At 41.9% G+C, this 19,819-nt stretch overlaps 2 protein-coding genes across 6 annotated transcripts in view; one reads left to right on the forward strand and one right to left on the reverse strand.

Annotated features, from left to right (window-relative positions):
- The window catches only part of lrmp (lymphoid-restricted membrane protein), a gene marked incomplete at its 5' end in the record, with an annotated part of 22,737 nt that extends 8,902 nt beyond the window's left edge, over window positions 1-13,835 (forward strand). Inside the window, 23 exons of the mRNA XM_025057160.1 lie at window positions 96-267; window positions 821-873; window positions 2,308-2,404; window positions 2,697-2,850; window positions 4,158-4,245; window positions 5,829-5,881; window positions 6,061-6,149; window positions 6,308-6,468; window positions 7,661-7,742; window positions 7,856-7,910; window positions 8,031-8,058; window positions 8,363-8,503; window positions 8,611-8,745; window positions 9,083-9,230; window positions 9,330-9,373; window positions 9,480-9,548; window positions 9,792-9,850; window positions 10,436-10,684; window positions 11,388-11,557; window positions 11,612-11,630; window positions 12,116-12,142; window positions 12,567-12,718; window positions 12,865-13,835. Coding sequence (XP_024912928.1) covers window positions 96-267; window positions 821-873; window positions 2,308-2,404; window positions 2,697-2,850; window positions 4,158-4,245; window positions 5,829-5,881; window positions 6,061-6,149; window positions 6,308-6,468; window positions 7,661-7,742; window positions 7,856-7,910; window positions 8,031-8,058; window positions 8,363-8,503; window positions 8,611-8,745; window positions 9,083-9,230; window positions 9,330-9,373; window positions 9,480-9,548; window positions 9,792-9,850; window positions 10,436-10,684; window positions 11,388-11,557; window positions 11,612-11,630; window positions 12,116-12,142; window positions 12,567-12,718; window positions 12,865-13,007 — 2,388 coding nt within the window. The remainder of the gene's footprint in view (window positions 1-95; window positions 268-820; window positions 874-2,307; window positions 2,405-2,696; window positions 2,851-4,157; window positions 4,246-5,828; window positions 5,882-6,060; window positions 6,150-6,307; window positions 6,469-7,660; window positions 7,743-7,855; window positions 7,911-8,030; window positions 8,059-8,362; window positions 8,504-8,610; window positions 8,746-9,082; window positions 9,231-9,329; window positions 9,374-9,479; window positions 9,549-9,791; window positions 9,851-10,435; window positions 10,685-11,387; window positions 11,558-11,611; window positions 11,631-12,115; window positions 12,143-12,566; window positions 12,719-12,864) is intronic.
- Window positions 13,684-19,816, reverse strand: dnai7 (dynein axonemal intermediate chain 7). 5 transcript variants are annotated; one of them, XM_025057440.1, is made up of 16 exons: window positions 19,761-19,816; window positions 19,199-19,283; window positions 18,994-19,082; window positions 18,767-18,871; window positions 18,522-18,659; window positions 18,269-18,403; window positions 18,049-18,152; window positions 17,782-17,940; window positions 17,407-17,560; window positions 17,258-17,336; window positions 16,538-16,707; window positions 16,286-16,445; window positions 15,981-16,189; window positions 15,749-15,907; window positions 14,879-14,992; window positions 13,684-14,168 (listed from the first exon to the last, which is right to left on the reverse strand). In XM_025057440.1, the coding sequence occupies exons 1-16, from the start codon at window positions 19,761-19,763 to the stop codon at window positions 13,893-13,895; spliced, it is 2,139 nt and encodes a 712-aa protein (XP_024913208.1). In that variant the 5' UTR covers window positions 19,764-19,816; the 3' UTR covers window positions 13,684-13,892. The 5 variants fall into 5 exon arrangements, with proteins under 5 accessions (XP_024913208.1, XP_008314159.1, XP_024913210.1 ...); XM_008315937.3 differs by having other exon boundaries at window positions 15,975-16,189; XM_025057442.1 differs by lacking the exons at window positions 19,199-19,283; window positions 19,761-19,816 and having other exon boundaries at window positions 15,975-16,189; window positions 18,499-18,659; window positions 18,767-18,866; window positions 18,994-19,034.
- Window positions 19,817-19,819: the final 3 nt, after the last annotated feature.

Consider the following 19,819-nt stretch of genomic DNA (forward strand, 5'->3'; position numbering starts at 1 on the left):
AGTCGTTTCTGAAACAGTTGATTGTCTGCATGTTTTTCCCGCTCATGAACCTCCTAATTCTTTCCTTTCCTCTGTTCCTGTTTTTTTTTTTCCAGCCCGCTGAAGAAGACTTGGTATGGGAGGACGAGGGGGAGCTTCTCCTCCAAGACTTCCTGAGCAACGACTTGGACAAATGTAGACGACCTGAGAGCAGGGACGGTGGGGGACGAGACAGAGACACGTCCACTCCTATGTCTGTCGTCTGCATGGACACACAGCCTGGAGCAGGTAACGAGTCCAAGCGTCGTGATGGTGGCAGTGGACGCAACTCAGTACGAACAAAGTTTTATTTTTTTATGATGAATTAATCGGTGTGACGATGATTTCACACTAAATGGAACGTTCTGGAGATTGTCTTAGTGTTGGTTTATGACTCGGAGAAGTCTCACCCACCCCCCACCAATCCCCAACTCCCCCCAAAAAAAAGTTGTCACAGGGCACTAGCCATCCATAAGACACCAGAGGACCTTTTGAAGTTGACCCCGGCCTTCTATGGTTTTTGGACTCCAGACTTCTATGGACTGAGTTCATGTCACACCGTATGTGAAATCCTTCTATGGCCAGGTTTAAGAACAGACTCATCAGTGTGGATGATGATGATGAAGAAATGATGGCTTCTGTGTGGACAACCTCATATGTCTGACCTTGTTATGGCTTCTGTGGACAACCTCATATGTCTGACCTTGTCATATTTAAGCATACAAATTCTTCTGCAGATCTAGATGACATAGATGTGCTCTTTTAGTTTCTTTATTCTTCTTTTTCTTTCTTTTTTCCACAGACTCTGCAGTCTTCCTCCAGCCACAGCTTCAGGCCAAATCTCAACTATTGCAGGTAAAAAACTGTGGAGCCACGTGGTCTTTGTGAGGTCATATTAGTTTTTAAGTATTTAGTTTTTTTTTGTATTCTATTTTAATATAATAACCTGTTAGACAGCTGTGTGAAGAACGTGTTAATGATGTTTCTTCTTTAAACATTCACTGTTTAATAATAATTTGTCGTTAGCATTTCATTAGAGCAGGCGCCATTTTAATTTCCTAATATAGGCAGACTTTTTTTTTTTTAACATTTTAGTCTCATTGAACCACATTTTCAGACTTTTTTTTAAAAACATTTTAGTCTCATTGAACCACATTTTAAAATAATTTACTGACCTACATTGCGTTATTTGTGGCCAGTTGACAGTTTTTGTCAAAAAAAAAAGTGTAGAAAAACACGTCTTCAAGTTTTACTCGTCAGACATTCGCTGTTGGTAACGGTGGCCAACAGGATGTGCTCAGCAGCTGGAAGGTGTGAACAACCGTCAACAGGAAGCAGGACAGTGTTCGAGCAGATGTGATGCTCAGCTTACCTTCCTTGTCATAATGAATCGCAAAAAATATATCAGTTCAGTTTGGCCCCGAGATCTTTGACCAATCAGGAACTACTCTGTCCGTGTGTTCTGTCAAGTCATGGTAAGAAAGTCAAATTGTAATATTTTAAAAAAAAATTCTTTAAAAACAAACCAGTTTAGTGGACACTTCGTTATCTGTTGGTTTTGGGGAACTGGGGGAGAGCGTGTTGGGGTCGGGTTCTCTTCCGAGGCGCGGACAGATGTGGTGCCATTGATCCAAATCCTTCCTGTTAATGTTGACTTTCAGAGGCTTCAGTTTCAATTATCAAAAAGCGATCGCCCGCAGACAAACGTGCAGTGTCTGTGGTTTCTTCCTTATCTCCATCTTAGCCACATTTTTATTTTTTTAACATCATACCCACAACACTATCACTTCCTGTCCCTCGAGGTTCTGTAGCCACTTCATTGCCTCAACTTTCAACAAAAGAAATGTAATTTGTCAAAGGAGTGTGTTGGTTTTTTTTGTTTGTTTTCATTTGTTTTTTTATTGGGGTTTTTTTGGACAATTTTTAAGCATTTTAACCATTAGAAAATAAACCAGTAATCAGGAAGTACAGCTCTAGACCAGACCTGGGCAAACTATGGCTCGAGGGCCAGATACGGTCCACCGGGCTTTCTTCGGATTACTTGTGTGTTTTCTTCTTCAAAGCTCCGCCTTCTTTCTGACTCATTTTTCATTTTCTATGAATGTGCAGTTTCATTTTTCATCATCACACTGACGCTTCTTTTTCTAATCCTGTAAAGTTAACTCTTTATTATTATATAAAATATATTTTCTATTTTTCTAATATTAAAACATGGCTGATTTGACCCTTTTATCCTTTTCCATTTAAAAAAAACCCAAAGTTTTCATGTAGCTTCTCTGTGTTTTACAGGAAAACACTGTGGTGCCGTCGAGCACCCACTCACAAGCTGTCAGCGTTCGACACCCAGAGGCTGATGCTCTCTGCGATCCATCCCACTCAGAGAACAGTAAGGCCTCCGCCTCCCTCTCACTCTCTTACTCACCCTCCACTGCAGGAACACGGCTTTCTATAATTCTGCATCTCTTTGTTCTCACTGTCGGCTAATTCACAGCTGAGCTTTTTGACAGTCAGTCGTTTTGCAGGATTATATTCACAAAACATTTATAAAAAAAAAGGGTTAATCTGGTGGAGCAGATTAGCATTGTTGAGTTAGCGGACGATGCCGTCTAATGATGAAAAATCATTCAAGTTTAATTTAAATAGAACTTTTCAGTCCGTTTCCCTCTAACTCTTACCAGATTCTGCCTCCGACTGTTTTGCCAACAACTTGAGCGACACGCAGGAGCGAGAACACGCGGCGACAACTGGGAACAGTCCGACCAAACCACCGACCATGGTCTCTCTTCACGGTCCATCAACTGGACCAGGTGAAGACACACCATGTGACGAAAGGTAACTGGACATTTGAATTTAAAAAGGAAAAAAAAATTGACACTCCTCTTCATCTTGAAGTGAAGACATCGGCAGATTAATGTCTAAAAGCTACGATATGTATTAGCCTTTTTTAAGTATACATTGGTGATCATCAACTGGCGACCCGTGGGCCAAATCCAGTCCACCCAACAGTCCAATCACCCCCCGACTGATTCCACAATTGAGAGAAAATATTTTGTAGTCCCCTCAGTTTTAACCAAATACAAAATACAAACAATTAAATAATAATGTTGGACAAACAGAGTTGGTGATGTATATTATACACAGGGTAGTTGTTATTGCACCTACTTACGTAATTGCACTGGGTACAGAAAGGAAGTGAGAGTTCAGTTCTACCTGGTTCCCACTTCCAGTGTCTGGAGGTCATAGATAAGATTCTAACTACTGTCTATATACTGATATATAGATATAGACGTGAGCAGAAACGTCTGTTACGTGAATGTCATGTTTTGACAGAGTATGTTTTACATGATGTTGAAGGTCAATTTTTTGTATTTACTTTACATATACATGTTCTCCCTGCACATGACACACCCATTACACACATCACGTTTTTCATTTATGTACACTGTACTTCTTATATGCAAATACAATATGGATGTAAATTTAAATGTTAACTCATTTATATTATTGTAATAATTATTATTAATGTTGAAGCTCTTCAAAGATGTATTCAACACAACACACACAACAACACAACACAACAACAGTTTTATCTATAATGATTTTTCAACATAAAAAAAAACCCAAATCCACAGACCTTTCTGCAGCCTCTTACACGTGAAGATGTCAACAATCCCACACATCGGGATATTTGTTGTAAATTTGCGAGTTTGGACAGCGAGGAATCGGACGCTTTCCTCGGTCGTAACTGTCGACACGTCACCGTCTCGCTCAAAATGCTGCAGTAGTCAGTAAGGAAAAAAATAAATACCCTCCGGGAGGGTTCCCATCTCAATACTATCAAAGTCGTTGTAATTGACGTCGGTTGTGTACTTGTGTGTACTTGTACTGCAGTTCACCCTGGGCTTGGTATCATTTGCCATTCAAATGCAGCGCCGATGAGGGAGGAGTGTACACAGGACTGTCTCCACTGCTTTGCATAGACACAGTCTGCCTAGAAAAGTTCCTCATCCCTCTCTCTCTCTCTCCACATCAGTCAGTGATACTTTGATACGTTGAGTTCGGGACGTCGGTGTTTCAGGTTTTTAATTATGAAAACCGTGGATGCTTTCTGACCTTTAACCTCTTCACCTCTTGCCTAGCGCCAAGCTGCTCAGCCAGGAGCTGACGGGAGAAGAAGAGAAAAAAAGCGACGTGGACGTGAAGACGGGAGACATGAACTCCATCAAGGTTAGTGATGGAGGGGGAAGTCGAGCTTCCTCTTTTCTTTGTAGCTGCAGAAAAACCTGCTGTTTCCTCTTTTTTTTTTTTTTTTTTTGGCCCCTTTCTCTGCGGCTCTATTTATATATCGGTGAGTGTCTGCGGGTGTCGGTCGACTGTGTGATTGTACTCTGTCAGAGCTGTGTTGTCTCTTTGATGCAGGACCTCAGAACTAAGGTAGTTGGCCTCCCTGAACAAATGAGGCAATAACAGCAGCAAACTGATGTAGCGACCAAATATTTAGCCGTTGGCATGAAACTGGAAAAGATGACTTCAGTTTAATTTGTTGATATTTATTCGCTTTTTTTTTCCCCCTTCATTATGCAGTTTTCCAGCCCATAAAATATTAAATTGAAATGTTATTTTAATTGCTGAGAGTTTTGTTTTGACACTGAAGTCTACGTCAGTTCATTAAAGAAGAGTTCCGTGTGTGGTTTGTACAAAGTTACCGCTGCTGCTCTCATGTGGGACGTCACACCGTGTCAAAAAAAAGCCACACGTTTGGGTTGGCTATTGTTTCAGAAACAGAAACTCTCAAATGTGACGTAAGCTGTGCAGTCAGTGCAGATTTTTTTTTTTTTTTTTGTAAATCTGACCTTCAAGTGTTTGTTTTTTTTTTTTTTGTAAAGATTTGTCAGTGTATTTGTCCTGCATTTGAATCTGCTCCTTAGGTTCTGTTGACACAGTTTGACCTCAGGTTCAGAGTTGGGACGTGTCCTGCCATGAACAAACAAAATATCCATACTGCATAAAGTACTGCAGTACAACTACACTATGATGTACTGTACGAGTGAAGGACACTGAAGTCTCTCTCTTTTTGTTCTTTTTTGTTTTAATGTGGTTTTTTTATCAAACTGCTTTTCCTGTTTGAACCCCAGTGTATGCACAATATTACCATATTACACAACATCCTATGACAGTACACGCCTTCTGTGTGTGTGTGTGTGTGTGGTGTTGGCATAGCTATCCTTGTGGGGACAGTGTCTTGGTAACATTTTTCATTCTTCAGATTCTGACATTTTGAGGTCTTTTAGATTTAGTTTGGATTAAATTCAGACCAGGTTACAGTTTTATTAAGGTTATAGTTTTGTCATGCGTTCAGTCATGTTAAAAGTTTGGGCCTCAGAAGTCATGAAAACCAGACTGTGTGTGTGTGTGTGTTTAAAAGACAACACAGTGAATATAGAAAACCTGCCTCCACTGCAAAGTGCTGTGCCAACGTTAACATGTTCTCCAGTCCTACCAACACACACCCACACACACACACACACACACACACACACACACACACACACACACACAGAAGCTTCATATTATGTAAAACACACCAGTGTGTGTGTGTGTGGGTTCTCCTCCACAGCTGAGGTACCATTAATGCATGTGAACATGTATATGTGCCATTTAATGATTGACCAATTCTTGTAATGTGGTGCAGAAAAAAGTGCTAAAAGAAGGCCACCTGCTTTTTTTCTCTCCCCTCTCCCTCCCTCCCTCCCACCCTCCCTCCCTCGCTGCCTCCCTCCTCCTGCTGCCTTTACTTTTGTCCATCTCAGAGCCTGAAACAGGACCAGCTGGCAGACAGAGCAGCGGCGGCGGTGGAGGACAGGTGAGTGAAGCACTGGGAGATGATGACTGGGTGAATGTTACGTGACTCCGTCCTGAAGATCACGTGTGTTTCTGTCAACGTTGGGACAGTTGGACATTTGAAGTCACTTCTTTAAAAAAAAAAAGGCCGTGCCTTTTGCAAATGCTACGGTTAATCTTCTCTGGCTGTGTTTTCCCCAGCGTCAGCTTGTTGCCTGTGTTGGTTGAAGAGGAGGAGAGTGTGCAGGAAAGTTCAGCCAAAGTCCCGGCAGGAGAGGCCAACATGGCAGGTAAAAAAAAAAAAAAAAATCTACATATGTGTGCATGAGGGAGCTGGAGACGGAAACGAGAGATTTCCCAACCGCTTGTTTGTTCATGTGTTCTTACATTTATGTGCAACACTCACTCACTCTATTACACACACACACCCACCCACTCTTCCACACAGCATCAGACCGGCTCGGCGTCGTCAACGTGTCCGGCGGCAGCGCTCCTTCGTCAGGACCGCTCTTGACAATCAGCAGCCGGTTGGAGAGCGGAAGAGCCGGCGTGACCTCTGACCCCAGCCAGTCGACCAAAAGGGAGGGTGGAAAAAATAAGAAAGAACTGGTAAGACCTGCCGAACGCCTGCCACATCCGTCCCGGTGTGTCTTTATTTGTAGAAGAGATTTTAATATTGAATAATTTACAGCTGGTTTTGTAAATTAACCCCAGGTCTCCTGTTGTTCTCATGCCAGGGTTGAACTAATATATTCAGGGAGGTCACGGACACGGCTGGTTTTGTCATTATTACAAAGTGAATTGAAAATGTGATGTTTAATTTTTAATTTTTTATTTATTGGGGTCTAAAGTTGGATTAGAGCTGACAAAAGAATGAATCACACGTAATTAGTGTGATTCATTCATAAGTAACCCATTTTAAAAAAAATATATTTTTTAAAACACTATAACACATATAAATGAGTGATTGTCAACTGGTGGCCTGGGGGCCAAGTCTGGCACACCAAACCATCCAATGCGGCCGGAGACTGGATTCCAAAATACACTTTTTTTTTTTTTCATTTTATTTGAGGTCCACAACAATTCTTCAAATGTTTAGCAGTTCTAGCTAGTGTTTAGCATGTGAAGCTAATGTCTGAGCAGCAGATAAAGATGTGTTGAAAATGAACAACACTGATTTGTTGCTAATTGAACCGATGCTAAATTAAGAGTTAAAACTATTGTTATCTTGGATTATGTTCAACAAAATAGAGAGAGGAGGAAAATGGGAATCCATGAGGAAGAGATTTTGATTTTGATTAGATCGGAATGTCCTTCAAGGAAAAACTGAGTTTGACAAACTTCAGGTTCATGATGATGAATGGCGTCCTCTGGATTAGACTTCTTTCTTTGTCTGTAAATGATGCTGCCCTTAGTCAACATGACACCAAGACCTGGAGAAAAATGTGGTTCATCCTGCTGTATGTGTGTCTGTGTGTCTGTGCGACGAAGCTAAGATATTGTTTTAGCTCCATGTCTCTGTTCTTACTTTAACAACGCTAACAGCAGAGATGGAAGACGTATACATCGCTAACACTACAAATCCCACCAGTTCATAGTGGCTCTATCATGGTGGCCCAGCTCTAATACACAGTTGATATTATCTCGCAGGCCAAATATAATAACACCATGGGCCAGATTTGGCCCGCGGACCTGAGTTTGACACCTGTGCTGTAGAACGAATGAGGGAAAAAAAAAAAAAGTCAGATTTGGACTTGACCTGGAAAATCGAGTGTCAGCCATGTTTGTCCAAACTCTGCAGGATCTGACTGGCGGCATGGAGGTGGCCGAGGATCGCAAGATTCAGGAGGACCACACTGCACGCACGACCAATAGGAGGCACTGTATGTAGCACTGTATCCATGTCATCTTATTTTTTTACACTTTATTACCACAATATAATTGAAATAGTTTCCACAGCGACTGTCTCTTTGTTTTTTTTTTCCTTTATCTCCAGCCGATACGTCCATGATGTCCGACTCCAGCGACGTCTTCAAAGAGGACTCAAACAGGTGAGACCTTAAACGTTCACCGCAGCCCAACCTACTGTGGCCGTCCATGAAAATATCCATCAGGAAGTTGACGGAGATGTTTCACTGAATCATAACCGTCTTCTCTCTCGTTTCCTGCAGCCTGACGCCCACCGACAAGGAGATCGAGGTACAGACTTCATTCCAGCTCACTCTCCTCAAGTATAAGATGATGATATTCTCAGATTGGAGTTCTTTGTTATTGGAGAATCACAGAAGGTGTTGAGTTAACTTCAGTGTTGGTGATTTTAACCAGCCTGTCAATTAATGCCATATAGATTATATTTGTAGCTCAAGGTGAAACGAGAACAAAAAAAAAGAAAACCAAACATCTTCGTTCTGCTCTCTAATCCAACTGAATTCACACACACACACACTGTTTGTTCAGCAGTTGACTCTCGCACAAGACGACGACATTGTTCTCATGTTTTCAGGCTGAGTTTCAGCGCCTGGCGCTGGGTTTCAAGTGTGACATGTTTACACTGGAGAAGAGGCTTCGGCTGGAGGAGAGGTCACGTGACCTGGCCGAGGAGAACGTCCGCAGGGAAGTGTCCAGCTGCCAAGGTTTGCTGCAGGTGGATATATGCACACATATATTTATGTATATATGAATGTACGTATATATGTGTATATATTTATATATATATTTGAGCCTTTTTTCATAGTTTTACATTTTTATCAGGCCTTGATTCCCCTGTGTGAAGACGACACTCAGTCTATGGAGATCATTCAGAGACTCCAGAAGAACCTGGACATACTGATCCAGTCCATGACCAGGGTGTCCAGCCGATCTGAGATGCTCGGAGCCATTCACCAGGTGAGTGTTAGAGAGAGAGAAAATACATTTAATGCAAATATAAGCTGCACTGTATATGAGCTGCACTTCAACGGATGTTATAAAAAAGTAAATATATATTTGAATATATGTACAAATATATTTATATAAATATATATATATTTGTATATATAAATGTGAATATATTTATATAAATATATATTTATGTTTCTATTCTGTGCTTATATGAAAATGTATCTATAAATATATATAGTAGTAAGTGCTAGAAATTAAACCCCTTTTTTTCTTTTTTTTTTAATTTTCCATTTGATTTTGGACTCTGAGGATTAAATATAGTTTTTGTCTCGTTGAATGCCAGGAAAATCGTATCGGCAAAGCTGTGGAGATGATGATCCAGCACGTGGAGAACCTGAAGAGGATGTACACCAAGGAGCACGCCGAGCTGCTGGAGCTGCGGCAGACCATGTTGCAGAACGAGCGCTCGTTCGGATCACAGACCGAAAAAGGTCAGAAGGATTTTGAACCACTGTCGTAGTTGGGGCAGTACAGTCTAGTATTACAGGTGATTTGTATACTCATCCTCAGTAACTTAGTACTTCTTCCAGATGACTTTCGTGGTAAGAAACAAACTGCGTCACAATACTACAAGGTGAGTACGAAACGAGTTTCCATTTGAGTTTTTTTTCTGAAAATGGTCTTTTAAAAAAAAAAAAAAAAAAAGTTTATTATTATTTATTAATATTTAATTTCCACAGTCCACAGCACGGCGGGTCAGCATAGCAGCGATCCCCCGCTCCGGTGGAAGCAACATGTTTTTCGACCTGGTAAGGAATAGTACCAGTACTATAGTCAGTACTTCACTGATCCAGTCCAGAATGTGGTTCTGTGACAACTGACAGATGGTCCGTGTGTGTGTGTGTGTGTGTTTAGATGTTAGATTAAAAACTATTAACCAGTATGGTTGCCCTCCAGAGTGAGAGACTTTACTGACTAAAATATCATGTCTGTGTTATTGAAGGTAACAGAGTTTTTTTTTTCTCTCTCTCTCTTTCATTCATGACCTTCAGTCCAAACCACAGGACCTGTCTGACGCTGACACTGAGAGACTGACCAGACGATCACCCTGGTAGGTCTTCATACATGTTCACGTCATGTTCACTGTTTGACTTATAAATATAGTAGATTAAAGAAAACTGTATTAAAAATATTAGTCAATCTCCCAGAATGTTTCTGCAGCGCCCCCTTTTTGTAGCTAGGACTTTTTTTGAGCCCACCCCATTTTGACACATATCAGTTAATTTTCTCACTTTGGCACAAATATAAAATAAAAAAATATATAAAAATTTAAGAAGTTTGACCTGCTGTGCCCGCCCCTGTAATATTATTACTCTCCAAGAGGGACCCGCCCCCCCCCCCCCCCCCCCTCCGTCCCCCTGTGTTTCCTATACTTACTGAACCCACCACAGAAATCTCTGTAATTTAAAATTAAGTTATAAAATACAGAATTTAGAAAAAAACTTTATTTTATAAATGTCTTCCTATTTGGTCATTAAACTATATTTTTCATATTTTATTGCTTAAATGTTGACATTGACTTTAATTTTGTTTGTCAAAAGTTATTTTCATAAATCCCGTCTGAAAATGTACAAAATGTCTTGACTTTGTGACCGTTTAAGTTTTTTTTTTTTATTATTATTATTATTATTTAACCTTTATGTTATAATTTTGCGTTAATGAATGGAGACGTTAGTTGTTCACATGGTGAAGAGCTGTGGTTCCGTGTCACCGCTGCCTGTTGTAGCACAACACAGCTATGGTTGTTGTCGTTGTTTTGCACGTCTGTTATCATGGTGGTTTCCAGGAATATGACAGGGAAGAACATGGCCCGACCTCCATTAAAACGCTTTGTTAGCTCTGCAGCCTGGGTTGACACGGAAGAACCCTCTGTGATGATGAAGGGGTAAGAAAGGAGGAGGAGGAGGAGGAGGAGGTCGCTCCAGCTTATTCACACAGGCACATTTATCATAACGACCGATGGATAAAGATGGCCGCACCGTAGACCATAGACCAAAGCATGAGACATAACAGCACTCCTACTGGTCAGTGCTGATGTCACAGTCGTATCTCATCACAAAAATATTTGCTCTCACTTTTTATTTTTTTTAACTAAACGAAATTAAAGACTTTCATTTATACACTGAAGATTAAAGCATTTAATTTGCAGCATTTTTTAACAAACGAAATTAAAGACTATCATTTATACACTGAAGATTAAAGTATTTTTGTGCAGCCATCTTTATTGCATCAGGTTCATTCTGGCATGGGGGGCTGTTCATCAAACGCTTAGAGCTTGGCATGTTTATATAAATATCATAAAGTTTTTGTGCCCTGGTGGACAAGCTAAGTTCAAATTTTTAAAAAATTTCAAATTTTGTAAAATGTGAAAATTCTTTGATGGTTAAAATAACGTTGCAGTATGTGTTGTGTGTTGCTGGGCATGGATCTGGAGACTATATGTCAATGAATATTATGGGATGTCTGCATCTGCCTGTATGTGTTGGCTGCAAATGCATGTTTTTTGTTTTTACACACACACACGCGCTTGTATTTGTATTTGAATGGAGATTGTTTTGTTTAAATGCCTGACCCACACGTGCTCACAGGAACGGCCGTGACGCCACCGACTGCCAGTCGGAGGACGAGCAGACGGAGGAGCCGGTGGCAGACAGGAGGAAGTCCAGTCTCAATGAGCTGGGCAACATAATCAGCTCTTTCATTCTGCCTCTGAAGACGTTAGTCCAACCCAAAGTTTACCTACTGCTGACCGACTGCAGCAATACTCTGCCAGCAACGCTAGGGGGCGAAGTGTTCATCATTTAGGGTCCAGTAGCTGCAGCGTCCGATTGGTTGTTGCAGCTGTTAAAAAATTTCAAACTGTGCTTGAATGATGAGTCTTCCGTTTGTGGCTCAGTGCTGGACTCTGTGCTTCTTCGTTCCAGCAGCTAACGGGCTAACAAGCTAACAGTCGCGTCAAGTCGCCGTCTTTCTCACAGGGCTTTTCCTTCAGCTCTCAATCTGATTTGAGATCGTTTTTTTTCCCAGCAGCAAATGTGAACTGTGAGCTTGGTGGGTTTGGTGCATGGATCAGAATGTTTTTCACTGTGGAAAGTACGACTATTGACAATTTTTGTTATTTTGTTTTAAGGCTTTGTTTCTCTGATCACTAACACGTCCAGCCACTTCTCCACTGTGATTTTTTGTTTTCTTTTGTTTTTAATGCTTTAACCAAACCTGCTTTTTCTCTCTTGTGTGGTGAGTGTGTGTTCTGTGGAAGGAAGACATCTTGTTCTTACCTTCTCCTTCCTCTCATCCTTTCCTTGCCAACACTCAGGAGTCAGGATGAGCTCTTTGTCATGCTGTAAGTGTGAAGGACGGCCAACGTCACGTCACTCACACTCAGCTGAACGCTAACTGCCATCGCCTCTGCTGCTGCTGCTGCTCAGTCTTTGTCCTCACGCATGACGAAGTGGCTCCTTCACACTTGGTTTTTAACCACAATTGTACATTGACGCTAATGCTAACTGGTGCTGCTAACCCACTGCTTTCACCCACTGCCTGTTTGTGTTGGATGCAGGTCAGACCAGATGACCTGTGTGTTTTTACTAACCTGTGTTACTGTGTATTTTTGGTGTCTCATCAACTCCTGTGCTTCATCTGACTTTTTTTTTAAATTTATTTCTCATCTTAGTTGTCCATCATAAAAAAAATTATTTCTCATCTTAGTTGTCCATCATAGTGTAGCTCTTATGCTAAATTGTTTTTTTTTCTCCGCCCACGTCCAGTCCCAGTCCTTCCTCCAGCCCGACGTCTGCTGACCCAGGTATAGTCCAGTCTCTGTCCCAGAGCCTGATGTCTTCTCGAGCGGCTGCAGCAGCTGTAGCCAGAGGCAGCAGAGGTCTGTGGCTGTGGTTGGCCTTGCTGCTGGTGCTGGCAGGTAAAAATTCACTTTGAATATGGCATGCTGTTGCTTTTGTTTTTAGAATGTGAATACATTTGTCTAAATGTAAATTTAAAGGTTGCCTGATATTTTCTGCTGCACGATTTGTTCGGTGACGTGTTTCGCTACGTCATCCGCTCCAGGTCTCCTGGCGCTGCTGGCCAGTCTGGTGATGCAGCCAGTTGTAGATGCCGCCCCTGTGGGGACTGGAGACTCCTGGATGACCATCCAGCAGCTGCTGTGGCCCTACACGGGGCTGCGGCACAACGGGCAGCCCCCAGTGTAGCCTCTGGGACCTGGGGATTTTGGTGCTATCGCTAATTAGCCTTCTGCAGAGATTGTCCTGCGTGCCGTGGGGGGAAATTAACAGAGGACAGTGCACCACCACCACCACTGATGGATGCCTGAAGATTTAAACTGGACTCTTTGTCAGCACTGGCCGGTCCTCGGGGCATAGTTAACCCTACGGAGGATTTTACACAGCACATCACGTTTGCTAAAGTAGTTAGCCTGTGTGTGAAGGTGTGTTTCTGTTTTAAGAGAAAGATCAGGTCCATGTCCTCACAGTAGGCTGCTCACAATTTTTTTTTTTTTTAAATAAATTATGTCCTTTTACTTTTCAAAGCTGCCAGCAGAGGTCATCCTGGGCCCTACAGGGTTTGTTCATAGGAATTAATCAGTCAGCAGAGCTGACCTAACGCTGCTCAGTCATGTCACAGCTCGTGCTGATTGGTCCACAAGGTCCAGTGGACAAAAACTCTGACCTGTGTCACATGACTTTTTAAAACACCTACAGACAGGGACTGCATTATAACAAATATATTTTTTTTTTCTGTCTACAAACACTGATAATAAACTAATTTTAAGTGTTTTTGTTAGTGCTTTAAACTCTATTTATGCTTGTTTTGAGTTGGGGATATGTGAATATATATATATTTAAAGTTGTAAATCAGCGTTTTTACCGTCTGTCACCAAAGTTTTTTTTTTTTTCTTTTGTTTCTCTTCCGTCCTTACTGAGGTGGCGACTGTTTTTCAACCACACACACTTTTTGTATTTGTTCTGAAGACCACGTGAGGTTTTGCACAAATAAAATAGAAGACCTTTTTAAAAATGGGACGTTGGTTTTTAACTCGATCATTTGACCAAATTGTTACGAGTTTACAGACGGGTCTAAGAGAACATCAGAGGCCTGGTGGCACAGAGCAGACTCTGCACCGTGTTGACGAACAGAAAACTCGAGTCTCTGCTCCGGGCTCTGCCGTCGTCACTCATGTCCTCCTGCAGCATGTGGATGAAGGTGGAGTGAAACTCGCTGCCAGGATGATGGTCTAGAGACAGAGTCTGACCGTTCTCTCTCATCTCCAGTTTCTGACTCATCTGAGCGCCCAGCAGGTAGAGGTGCCACGAGTCCTTGGAGACGGGACCAGGACCGTGGTGCTCGCACGCCTGGAAGGAGAAAGGAGTGAGGAGCAAATAACACTAAACTTGTCTGGTTATTTTCAGTCACTACATGACTGTAGCCCCCCCCCCCCCCTCAGACACCCCTGTGAATTAAAATACTATTGAGAACTTGAAAATGTATATATTTTTTATCTGTACAAACCAATGTATGAGTTGCTGCCACCTAGTGACTGGAGGCTTGTTATTGTTCAAGTGTTACAGCAGTGGTACACTTGTGTGCCGTATTCCATTGGAAGCCCCTCATGCCCCCCCCACTATTTGAGAACTGCTGCTATAGTCAATAATCCTGCTGTTTGAGGTTTTTTTTTTTTTTTTAATGTAATGTCAAAAAGTACAAGTAAAAATTTCATGTGTTATTTTTTACTCTTCTATGTTCTTGGTGAACTCTTGCAGTCACTCATGTTTTTATTTATTTTTTTATTTCACATTTAGGAAACCATTCCTGCCTGGGTCACCTCTCCACCTCTTGAGTTTTATCAACATTACTTAATTATGATTTGTTTTATTTACTGATTGATTATTATTTTTTGTATTTTTAAAAATGTTTCTCATTTATAGCTGAGGTGCATTTCTATGATTCCATTTAATGAAAAAAATTTGTTTTCAGGAACAGTTCCCCCACGACAACTAATTAAATATTTCTGTTTGTTTTTTGATTTTAAAAAAAAAACACTCTAATACCCAGAAAACAATACCTGCACCATCAGATGCTCAGCACTACATTTCGTGTTCCATTTGCTCCACGAGAAAGCGCAGGCAGAGGCGACGAGGGCCATCTGTTCGTAGGCAGCGTGCTCTGTGAGTGGGTCCTGAAGAGGAGAGAACACACTCGGCTCTTTTTATAACTCCCTGGTGACTGTTGGACGGCCAATTACACGAGCGTTGGCGGCAGTGACCCAACGACCAAACACGATGTGGAATCATCCTTTATATTAACGTGCTGCACAGTACGTTGACTCTGACTAATATTACTAACTTTATTAAACGTCATCTGTCAGTTGTTGTTGATGCTAAATGTTATTAAACTTAAAGTAAAAAGAGCAGATACATCAGGTTACTGTGGAAATCCAGTGAAATGTCACTTGTTTGTTTGACTGGTAATAATTCGTCTTTGTCTGTGCAACAGTGATGGGCATAACAATGAAATTATCTTCCACCAGATGGCAGCAGTTACAGATAAAACATCAGAGACTTCTATTGAAGATCTTCATGTCTTTCTTCACTTCCTGCAAGAATTATCAGTGCTGTGTTCAACTAAACAGGCCCAGGCTGCATGTGGAGTGAGTAAATTGAAACTAGCAGAACATTACAGATTATAACAAATACTTCTTTTTGGACATTTGTTTGTTTGGTGGTGTGCAGTGGTATTTTTTCTAACAGGAAATACTGTGTGTGCCTTTGTTTAAAAAGGTTGAAAAACACCATCTTAGAGTGAGATCGTATGAATGTGAAAATGTCTTTTCTGATGATGCTGATTAACAACAGTCTATAAATGACCGTCTCATGCCTGAACAATCCTAATGAGGATCTCTTATTTTGAAGGAGAGGAAGACGCTGACACTGACCTTCCCGCAGCTGCTGACGTATCTGTCGGTGAACTCATTGACAAAGACGTTGACTCCAGCCTTGATCATGGCTCTCTGCAGCACAGCACTGCTCAGCCACTGTCCCAGGATGTGGGAAAGACCCCTGTGATCGTCTGACTGCAGCATACAGCGATCGCCCTGTGAGTCAATGTGATGGAAGGTGAGTTTTTATCATTTTGGGAGAATGTTTGTTTGTGTCTCTCACCTGAACGGTGATGATGAGGGTGATGAAGGCTCCATTAAAGGTGAAAACAGCAGAGTCTCGGCCCAGTGGTCTGAGTTCCCACCTCTGCAGAGGGAGGTTGATGTACGTCTCCTGCATCAACACGAAAGCATGGAAGGAGTCCATTTTGAAGGAGACATTGTCCTCCTCCTGGCTGTAGGACACGTCGGTGATTCCGTCCGTCCTCCACTGCTTATCTAGGACAGAGACGAGTGGTCCAGTCTAGTCCACCTGAGAACATTTGAAGTTTTTACGGTGTGTGTGTGTGTGAGGAGTTTAGGTTCTTTCTTCACCTGCAGTGTCCCAGCGAGCCACTAGGGGAGGTTCCAGAAAGACAACACAGTCGGGCAGTCTCACAGACACTCCAACAGGGGGGCAGGTGTGGGCCTCATTTTCAGGTGAGCTAGTTTTTCCCGTAGGGTAACAAAACATTTGTAACCCAGTGTCCAGCAGCTGTGGAGAAGGAATAAAAAAAGAAGAAGAAGAAGAAGGGTCAGAAGTGAGAACAGATGGAGGAACTCAGAGGAACTCTTCGGTTCCTTCACCTGTCTGATCTCCCACTCATTCACGCGACGAGCCTGTGGAGGAAGATGGAACACGTCGAAGTAGAAGACGCCCCCCAGAGGTGTGTATTCCATCAAGTCGACCACTAGGACTCGGTCAGTTTGGTCCGCGGCCGTGAGCTCCTCTGCTGGTGACGTTAACACAACCTCCGCTGAGAGGAAGAGACATTTGTTCAGAACAACAATCGTGTCGTTGGGTCAGGGCGTGGTCACCTCATTATGACATCACAAATTTCTGGTGACGCCACAGACGACTTCAGTAGCTGTCACGTGATCACAGCCGTCAATCAAGATAAGTCAGCTCAGATGTTTTTATATCCTCGATTCAATTGGACATTTATATTAATGAAGGTGAAAGAATGGAGTTCTCATTTATACACATTCATATTAATGAAGGTGAAAGAATGGAGTTATTTAAGATTGTGTGGTGGTTTTTTATCTTAATTTTAGGATAATAATTTGTTGAAAAAATATTTTATCTTTTTTTTTTTCACATTTCAGGTGACCCAATGTGGGGTCACGACCCCAAGGTTCAAACAATGGACTCTGGTCAGGTATTCAGCCAATCTGAAGAATCCTCTTGGTTAACAGATTTGCACCAAAATGACTGAGAACCAACACAGACAAATCAGTGACAACCATGAGGTTCATTCCTGTGAGGTGGGACTGTGGCCTCAGCAGGAGTTCCATGTGGACACCCACCAGAGAGAGCCTCCATCTGTGTCTGTATGTGGCTTCTTCTGCCCTCTGGAGGCTGAGCACTGTTCTTCCTGACTGCACTCTGTGACAAAGATTCAGACTAGAATTAACACTGAAAACTAACAAACCGACTCGTGCCTTTCCTTTTCTACCTTCGTTCCTTCCAACCCTCGGAGCGACTTCATCTCTTCATCCACTCTTTGCTGCAGCATCTTGTCACCTTTTACCTCCCCCTTGTCCTTGGCCTTCTCCTCTCCTTCAGGATCGTGATCGTCCTCTGGAGTCTTGTCGGTCGGTGCAAGAGTTCTGGGACAAACCAGTCCAGTAGATATAATCGTTCATTTGGATTAGTTACAAATAACAGATGTGGAAAAAGATGAAACTAGGAATGTTGATTTATCTCGAATAATCACGATTAATCCACAGCTACCCTGGGGTTCAATCTGATTAGAATCAGAACTGGTTTGACCCCCGCGAATGAAACGATAATCAACAATAATATCAGCAGAGGTTGTGTGATGTCTGACCTTTGGTTAGCTGTGTGTATTTTGGCGTGAGTCATCCAGGCTAGCAGGGACAGGTGGTCGTAGCGAGTGTGGAGAATCCGTACGGCGACGTCACTGACGGCCAACTGTTTCGGGAGCTCAAATCCAAACCCGGTGTCGTCGAAGTTTAACCCTTTGAACCTGGGTGCAGCGGTCGGACAAGAACAGACGTCCCAGGTATTTTGTGATACAGTTTTGTTTTTGTGTTTATCCTGACACACACACACACACACACACACACACATGTACCTGGGGTTCTTCTCCAGGTTGGCCCACAGACACAGTGTAATGTTCTCATCTCTCACCACAGTCTTCATGTTGCCTGTTTCGGTGTCCGTGTCCTCGTTGGCCCTCTGTGATCGCATCACAAAATTCAAACGTGGTTGCAGCTAAACTTGAAGTATTCCTTCGAAACCTTCCTCTCTGTCCATCCTACATCTATCCCGGTGTAGGAGTGACTTCCTCCTACCTTGAGGATCTCCTCAGCAGTTAGAAGATGTTTACGGTGGATTAACTCCTGCATCGTCACCAGAGCTTCCTTGTAGATGTTGGCTTCTCTGGTGTCGGCAGCATCTTTGAGCAGGGTCTCCAGCTCCTCCACCAGCTAGTTAGGCCGCAATATGTTGACTATTATAACTCTCATATTTTATGTCCATAAAAATGAAATTATATTTAAAGTAAATATCCAACCACACATACACATGTACACACAGCATATAGACCTGTAGAGCGAGGTGACATTGCTGGAGCACGGGTTTGATCCTGACCTCTGGGTCATCTCTCCATAAGGTTATAAAGGTATTAATATCCTGCTGTACTGCAGGGTCAGGGTGTCCATCACACTTTATGTACCTCTCCCACTATATATATATTTATTAAAAAAAACAATAAAAAAATGTAGATTAGTTTAACATTATATTGTACCAGAAACCTTGTATACTTTTTTTGAGGGAAAAAGAAAAATCACCTTGGCATTCTCGGCTGCATCAGCTTTCCATTCGGTTATTGCACTGTGATTGTCCTCCAGCAGATGGCGCAGTTCGTCCAGTTCAACTTCTCTGAACTCCCTGTCCTCTCGGCACATGAGTAAGAAAAAAAAAATCTGCATCACTAATTTGTCTTTTACACCCGCTCTGACTGAACGATTATCAAGACTTCTATTGGACAACAGGGCATTGATGACGTCACACCTACCTTCAATTCTAGCCTTTCGCGCTCCTTCTCTTTCCTCTCCTTCTCCTGCCTTTCCTGCTCCTCTCTCTCTGCCTGGAGCCTGGTCTCCTCTGTAGAGAAAAATAAAATGTTAAAGTTTTTACACTTTTAGTGTCTGCTAAATGCTAACGTGTCATTTATACACAGCCATTGTTTTGTAAAAGACAACGATCCAAAGTTGATTTACCTTCTTCTTGCAGCCTCCTCTCCTCCTCCTCTTGCTCCTGCTTCAGTTTCTGAGACTTGGAAGGTTTACGTGCTTTTTTGGAAGACTTAAAATATAATAATTAAAAAAAGTAAATTACAACCTTTCTTCCAGTGACCGTAATTTATTTCAACTTCAAGGGTTTAATTCGACGTTTTAACGAATCAGACGTGTACCGGTATTTGATTGTTGTAACTAAAAAAAAACAAATTACAAGCTTTCTTCCAGTGACCGGTTCAATTCGACGTTTTAACGAATCAGATGTGTACCGGTATTTGATTGTTGTAACTAAGTATATTTCCTGTTTATCGTATTTCAGTTTTTTTACTTCTCTCTTCTCATTTCTATCTCGGTCTTTTGGTAACGAGTGGCTAGTTTTTTCTTTCTTTAAACTAAGCGATATAGTCTAATCCTGGACTGTAACATGGCAGAAAAAGCTTAATTTTAATCTAAACATTATTAAATCTTCAAACCCGGATGTTTCTTATCCTTATTATACATATTTAAAGGCCAAAAATCGAACATAATATGGGAAAAAACTTACCATATTCTGTTGAAATCGTCAGCGTCGTGGTTACCATGGAGGCGTCTATACCTGCGCAT

The sequence above is a fragment of the Cynoglossus semilaevis genome, chromosome 8 (assembly GCF_000523025.1).
Source record: "Cynoglossus semilaevis isolate Cse_v1.0 chromosome 8, Cse_v1.0, whole genome shotgun sequence".
NCBI lineage: Eukaryota > Metazoa > Chordata > Actinopteri > Pleuronectiformes > Cynoglossidae > Cynoglossus > Cynoglossus semilaevis.